Genomic DNA, 8,461 nt, shown 5'->3' on the forward strand with positions numbered 1-8,461 from the left:
TTTATTATACACTGCACTGAGGTCACTGTTCATAATTGTGTCTGATGCAGTAATGTATAAAAATATTACTTTGCGTTATATCAATTGTTTGTATGTTTGATACTTCTGTTTCAGCAACATTTGACTCAAGATGTGAATGGAATGAATTCTGGAAAATGCTAATTCTTGATGACACTCCAGCCTTCACCTCGCAACTCATCCAAATTATTCTTAGCCAGCATGGCTGAATTACCTGTATCTTTTTACTTGATTAAGTTGTCATGAATGTGATGTAACACTTTTGAATGTGGTTCACAGCCATTTAGATTCCCTTACTGAAATATGACTGGTTTGTGAGATAAATTCAATTAATGTGTTCTTCCATTGATAAAAGTACTTAGAGGCACATGTCACTGTCGATGATTATATCATATCTGGCATATCATCTAAGATTTATCATGTATTAAAAAATATGCATTGACTCCCTAAAAGTACAAACTGAATATTTTTGCATTTCTTACTTTAATAACTAAAATGTAATCCTACATGGAGAATAAGAACTAAATGAGAACTGATTCTTATACATTTTTTTCATGAAAACATAAAATGATATTAAATTAGAATTTTATAATGAGTTTGATTTAAGATGTAATTGATGAAAATAGGTAGCTTCAAAAATGTAACTTATAATTTTGAAAAGCCTTTAAGTACTACAACAGACTAAAATCAATTAATGTCATGAGAAATAAGAAATAGGAGTCATATCTTTTGGGGCTGCTAGAATGCAAAAAAGAATAGTTATATGAGATGCTATAAAATATTTAAGTTTCATTATTTTCTTAAAACAGGTGCTTCTTTGCAACACATATAATGGCAAAACATTTAATAAACAGGAAATATTTTAGCCTATCATACAAAAGAAAACAAATGATACATCCTGTTGCTCAGAGATTATTTTTGGTGAATTTTTAAGCTAATCTGTACCATAAATTTTCCTGAGATTTGCTAGCTAGTGTAGCCACCCTGCTCAATCAACTGACAGCTATCACTAATGAACACAGATTTATATTGTGCTACTGGATAATTTTTAACACTCCAGTTGTCTATGATGTGTCTGCCTGCTATCTTATGTCAACAAACAGAATTATAACACAATAGGGCAACATTCACATACAGGTTGTTGCAATACTTCCTCTATTCCTGTTAGTTTCTTCTCTTGTTAAAGAATTTTGATACCATATTCACCTAAAGAGAGTATCAGATACTCATCACAGTGACGTTCTGGATACAATTTACAGTGATGATATTGTCAGGTTCATATAATACTTATTCATGCATGACAAAATTCTATATTTATTCCTTAAAGGAACTGTTTTTCTTTTTGAAATATGGCATTTACATATTGTTTAGCTGTTTTATTTAGATTTTTCCAAATCATGTAGCCACTAGTGTAGCATATTTGAAACAGCCAGTTCCAGACATTCACTGGCTTCATTGGTCAATTATAGTTTGATGTTACTTTTTTTAAATATCTAGCTGCTTCTTTTAAATACACAACAGACATGCACTAAGCAAGATGAAATTCCTACCTCTGAGAAACTATAAAAAAGACTGAACTAGGATTTCAGTGTAATGTATCACCTGTTTCTGAGTTCCATAATATACATGCCCCTTTCAGAATTAAAGGGAATCGATTCATTCTCATATTATAAAGGGGTACATAAATTCAGGAAACTGTTTAAATGATTTATTGTGTGACAATTACAGATTGCAGCTGTACAGCATTGTGAAGGGAAACACTGGAACCAAAACTTGAGAGTAGCTGCCTGCATGTTAAGAGAATTCATCTTAATGATTGAAGCTAGATGTGGCTTTCAAAGTTTCATCCTTGTGCTCTGGTGCAGCACATGGTAAAAGTGATACATATATCAGATTGTTTGGGTTACCACATAGTGAATAATCATACAAAGTCACGTCTTATGATTGTAGTGACCATTTAATGATTTCTCTTTCTTTTTTGTGTCATATCTGATCCCTTGTTTGATACATCCATATTCAGGCATGTATGTAGTTTGTCATATAAATATGGTGAAATCTCTTCCTATCCCTGGAAGAAGATTTTATAAGAATGCTCTTAAACCTAAGGCATTAGCCAACATCACATAATAATAATATCCCAAGACAGGGACTGCAATGTATACAGTTTAAATCTAAAATATGTCATCTGAGTGTGCGCAAAAAACATTTATCTTTGAGATATTGTACTAATAACCCAAGAATTTGTGCACCTTTCTTTTATACCAAATTTGATAGCTACACATCAGTGCTCCACAACTGCGAAATGTCACTTTCTCGTACAAAATTTAATTTCTTATAGTGACACTGTCATCCTATGTTAGTTTTAATTCATAATAAAATTCAAATAATGTATCTTCATGATGATTATTATCTTATTCATTAGGAAAATTTAGTCAGATCTCAATTATCTGTTAATCCAGAGATTTACATACCCTTCCTTAGGGTATTTGAATTTCGTAAGGCACTTGAAAAAAATAGTTTCTGGTCTCATTTGAAATGTCATTCTTAAATCTAATGAAAATCTCCAATAACATGGTAGTGTTGAAGACTGTGATATTTCTATGAGCACCATACTCATCTGGTGAAGTCTTCATCATAAAATGATGAGTATGTCATTCATCCTGAAGTCAAAGTTTCTCAACAGTACTCTGCTGGTTGCAACCTTGAGAGTTTTTAATCATCAGTAATTGCCAGGGAGGTTTAATTCACATGCCATTCTCATATTTACTTTGAACTCTTCACCTTGGAATTAAAAGGTACTCTTTTGTAATGCTAATATAAATTTGATTTTCTAATTGGAGGTGTGTTCTCATCCTACAACTAAACTTTTAATGGATGCCTAATGTAAAATTGTTTTTATCGCATTTCAGCATGAAGAAACTTTTCTCACTATCATGTCAGTAAGTCTGTTAATAATACTTAGTATAAGCACATGACATAAATACAAGAGCTGAGAAAATATACTAACTTTTAGAGTTTCTCTTCAGATTGAAGTGTACATGAAATCTCTATAACCAGTAGGTCATGCAATATTAACAATTTGCATGTTTGCACTTCACATAATTTACTAATTAATGTGCTTACAGACTTAACACACCCAATACACTCTGTTCAGTAAGCCATGCAGTGGTTAGTGCATTGTGGATAAGTGTGTCGGTAATTCTTATAACAGTGACAGGCTTTGTTTCTGTAGTCATTTTTGCACTATACACAAACAGAATGAATATAGTAAAATACTTTACAGGTCATACATCTGCTGCAGTATAGGCCTAACTTTGAATTGACTGGGTACATTTTGAAAAAGTATATTTTATAATCCTCAGTGTTCTGGCTAAACAAACTTGGAAAAGTGTGCTCTAAAATGCATACAATAAGAACTAGGAGCACTTAATCTTCAATACTATGAAACAAATTTCTTCTCCTGCAAGCTCTCTACTTTTCATATTTTGGGAGGAGATAGTATGGACCTAAACAAGAATAAACTGTCTGGATAGAATGTTGGCTTTAATGTGTGAACCTTAAATGCTATGTGCACTTATTCAATAGAAGATGAACAAGATGAACAAGTGCTCACAACTCTTAGCGTATGCACTTTAGAGCCCGTGTTTACTGTACATGTTGTTCTTGTTTTGGTCTATATTACTTTCTCCCAAAATATGGAAAGCAGAGAGCTTGCAATAGAAGAGATTTGTTTCACAGTATCGGAGATGAAGAACTGCTCATAACTCTTAAGATATACAGTTTGGAGCCCATTTTTACTAAGACTTTTTTGCTTCTACTATTGTGTACATTCAACTGTATTCATTTATGCCATTAATTATGTTACACCCAGTATAAAACATTAAATCAAAATAGCATTTTAGTTCAAAGAAATGTATGCTCTAAATCTTAGTAGGTTAGTAATAACAGTTCAATAATGTCTCTAGGACACTTAATTTTATTTGAGATATTATTTAGATTTTTTGATTTCATAAGACAAACACGTGAGAAAGAAACATTTTTCATGACTCTTTGTGGAGTGCATGGTTTTGGAACTGTAACAGCAATTGATTTCATGATGAACTACAATTGTATTGTAGATTCTGCTTCTGGATTTGAGAGAGTATTTCCATGACATGCTTACACTTACTGAATAAATCAGTGACAAAATATGTTCACTTTTTAAATCATATGTGACTTACCTATTAGTTCTACTTGCTGAGAGTCACTGACTGACAATACCAAAGAATCTGGTGCTGTAAACTACCTCCATCATGAGTGAATTAGATTGCCTTAGGTTTCTTGCACTGAATCTTAAGCTGATATCTGCTTTTACTGTAATAATTGGTTATTCCATTTTAAAGTGGTCCATATGCAACCCCCTAAATATTTAATGGGTGAACTGTTTCCAATAATTGGTTGGCAATCATATAGTCACATAATGAGTCTTCCTAGAGTCTGTTTGTTGATATTGCCTCTTTGTTTATCTTGTGCAGTAATTGTCAATCCATGCATCAAGTGTCAATCCTCTGTGTCTCATTGTGCAATTCACTGATATTTTTATATGTTGTGGCTTCCTTATAAGCAACAGCATCTTTTGCAAACAGCTTGATGAATCTTATAACTTTATTCCCTTGGCTATTTGCAAGTATCATGGACAGTAATGGTCCTTTAATTGTCTTACGATGTATGTGCTGAAATTGATTTGAAATCCAAACATTTATCCCTTTGAAGAACAATGTAGTGGTAATGAAGGATGCTTAAAGCCATTTTCTAAGTTTGTCCAATTTATTTTCATTGGGTGATAATCACAAACTGTATGAAATATATGTCAGAAAACAAGAAGTATGGTGTTAAAGTCTCGACTGTTATCTTCTGTGGTGAAGTTGTGTTTAATTTTTTTTGCATCTTTCTTAACATGGTTAGTGAGCCACAGAGAGTCTCTCCTTACCCATACAACTGTACCCATCATGCACACTTTTCCAATGCATAGTGCACAATATTCTTGAATATTATCCATTGATATTCCACATTTTTGGCCTCAGATATGAATGTTCAAAATGTTCATATGTGTATGAATTCCCAAGGGACCAAACTGCTGAGGTCATCAGTCCCTAGACTTACACACTACTTAAACTAACTTAAACAATTTCTGCCAAGAACAACACATATACTCATGCCTGAGGGAGGACTTCAACCTCCGGCGGGAGGGGCCATGCAATCTGTGACATGGCACCTCAAACTGCCTCAAGGTTTCCTGTGGTAGGTGATACGCAAAAGCATCTAGTTACTTAGTTTGACACACATTTGATGTTTATCTCCTTCCCAATTATATAGCATCAGAATTTGTTATTATGTCACTAGATATGATGAATTCTTTATGTCAATAAATACACTGACACTCTTGGTGTGCAACCAACCTTTTTAGTATATATTAAAATCAAAATTTAGTATTTCATTGCTGTTTACTTTTCGTTACAACCAGCTTTTTGGTCCTACTACTACTGGACCACTATGACTGTTATAGGACAAGACTATTTCTGAACCTTGCCTGATCAAACTAGGAGTTAAATAACACCATATTAACATTTTAATTCAACCAGGGAAGAGAGAAGGTAGAGAGAAATTATCATACTACCCTTTAGAAAACTCAGGCTGAAAAACAAAAGAGGAAAATCAAAGAAAATTAAAAATGAAATGAAAATTTAAAGCCACTGTGCAAATGAATCTTGTATGTTATGCATAATAACTAAAAAAACAAAGGAAGATTGGATTTTAGTAGTTCTTTCAAATTGATGTCATTAAAACACAGACTTGCTCACCTAAACAAGATGAATATTGAAATTTTTCAAGGCCTAGTTAAAGGAACATTTCTGAAAGCCATCTGAAGTGCTTTAAAGAAGACAAACGATTATAAATACAACCAGAGAGGGATCTGAACTGCACTCCCCCAGAATATGACTCTTGTGCATTGTAACGACAAATAACCATAGAGGAAAACATTCAGTCTCAATATAGAATCCAGGAGCAAAACAGGAGAGTACTGTTGTGATAATTCCTTTTGCAGTATCATGATCCATATCATTTAAAACATAAAGACTCTGCCTCATAGTAACTATCAAATATTTCAAAGACATCCCTATTATCTGTTCAATTTCAGGCTATATCAGATGCACTGGTGATTTATAACTGTGATCAACTCTCCATCTGTTCCATCCACCATTGATTAAGGAGAAGAATTTAGCTGAAATTTTCTACTTTGCTTTTAATTTCACTTAATACAGACAAAAGAACCTGTATATTGGCTTGACATAGAAAAGATATTTTTCCATACGTACATTGTACTCATTAATAGTTTCTTGTAACATTATAAATGGGTATTTCAATGTTTAACTATATGTAGTGTTGATGGATATTTAAGTATCAATATTCACCAAACATCCTATGAGTAATTCTTACCATGTCATCATAAAAGTGACCTCAGTTTCATTTTACTCTTAGACATGATTACTGTTTTTCTTATTTAAAACCTGTATGACTATATTAGAGCAGTATGGTAACATGGTGGAAGAAATAGTGTGCAAGTGTTTCATTACAACAAAAATGTGAATACTTTAGCCAGTGATCAGACTTCATAACTGGAAAGGAACTTTTATTACAAACTTGTCATAACTTGACCTCATACAAAGCCACGGAATAGCAGTTTAATGATGATATGTTTGTGACACACCTGATGCATTGATTGCAATTTCAGAGCATTCATCATTGTATTATTGTTGGTAATGGCTTTTTCCTGTAATTGTTTGGTGCTTACTTTTTGAAATTACCTTGTATCATGACTCAGGATATAGTCATGTTCAACATCTTTATAAAATTCTTCATATACATTACAGATGGCATTCAGAAGTTGTGCCCCAAATGAAAAGCAATGAGCAAGTGGTTGTGAGACTGTATTGAAATATGAGAGTAGTGAATTTCAGATATTCATCACTCCAATCTAATCTAATCTAGATTTTCCACAGTTGTATTTGATGTGAATGTCAAGGTAGTTCCTTTAAAAGGCCAAGAACAATTTCTGAGCCTGGTGTTGTCTGAAATGGCTTTTGTAGTCTGAGCTTGATGTTTTCTATGGTTACCTCGTTCTTGTCAAGGTGATAAACCATAACCTTTCTTTCTTCTTCAAATGAGTAGCTAATCCTTAAGAATTCTGAAGACCACAATAATTTGCATTCAGCCTTCATTCCTTTATAATGTTTCCAAAAATGTAATCAAATTAGTCATTATTTCTTTGTTTCCTGTCATAAGATATTTCTTGTAATTTATAAATTGTCTTGATTTCTCTAACACAGTGTAAAGATGGTCATCCAGACTTTGGGTAAGGGGGGGTCAGGAGCAATCTAATAAAAGAAAAATGTTTTTTTAATTTTGGGAACAGCTAATACAAAAATAACAATATAGTCAGTAAAAGTGTCAGTCTATTCTGCTGTTATTGTTATTTATTACATGGGTTTCATTGGACCACTCTATATCAGTTACACAATGGTTTATGCAAGTTGTTGTTGTTGTAATACAATTCAGTTCAACTGTTTCATTCTTTCAGACATTTTCTTTCTCTCTTCATCTGAATTCACCCTTCCTGTAGTACTTTTATTGATCTCCATTTGTAGGCAGGCTTCTATATCTTTTCTTTGTTTTGTTCTTGAGGTCATCTACTGTAATATGTAGTTTTCCTATGTCTTCCTTAACTTCTGTGTTTCATTTAATGTTGCACTTACTGTTCTTCAATTTTTTTATTATTGTCTTACTTCTGTTGTTCTCATCAGAGGTCCAAAAAGTGAGATGTGTTTCTTCATGATTGTGCTCATTAGTTGGGCTATTTTCTTCTGTACTGTTTCATTTGGAGCTATTTTCCAATCCACGTTTACTTGATATTGTTGATTTATGCATGTCCTCATAATTTATCTTTCTGTCTTTAGTATTTTGTCAGTTTATGGTGTATTAGTTGTCTTGAAGATAGTTTAGTGCATATGTAATTGCTGTTTGTGTAACTGTTTTATAATGTTTTAATTTTGCAACTACAGATATGCTTTTTTTTAATGTTTCATCTGTCTGGGACAACATTATGAGGGTTGTGACTGTAGATAAATACATATAAAATAGTTTCTGCATCAGTCACTTGTAACTGATGCAGAATGCATGTTTTATTTGTAGACTTCTTTGTTGTATGCATCTTTGGTAATGTAATTTCCTTTGTTCAGTATTTTTTATTCTTTCTCACCATTTTGGTTTCTCATTTACATTTTATGATATGATTTTCCCTGAATATTTAAATTTGTCAACAATTTTGATTTCCTATTCTTCTACAGTAATTTTATTTGCAAGTGGTGGGTCAGTTCGCATAATCTATGTCCTTTCAAATGAAATT

At 32.6% G+C, this 8,461-nt stretch overlaps 1 protein-coding gene across 1 annotated transcript in view; it reads left to right on the forward strand.

The window, feature by feature from the left end:
- The window catches only part of LOC126297405 (protein piccolo-like), an 80,216-nt gene extending 79,753 nt beyond the window's left edge, over nt 1–463 (forward strand). The window contains exon 6 of the mRNA XM_049988162.1: nt 115–463. Coding sequence (XP_049844119.1) covers nt 115–124 — 10 coding nt within the window. The 3' untranslated portion in view covers nt 125–463. The remainder of the gene's footprint in view (nt 1–114) is intronic.
- The last annotated feature ends 7,998 nt before the right edge of the window (nt 464–8,461 follow it).

Source organism: Schistocerca gregaria, chromosome X, assembly GCF_023897955.1.
Source record: "Schistocerca gregaria isolate iqSchGreg1 chromosome X, iqSchGreg1.2, whole genome shotgun sequence".
NCBI lineage: Eukaryota > Metazoa > Arthropoda > Insecta > Orthoptera > Acrididae > Schistocerca > Schistocerca gregaria.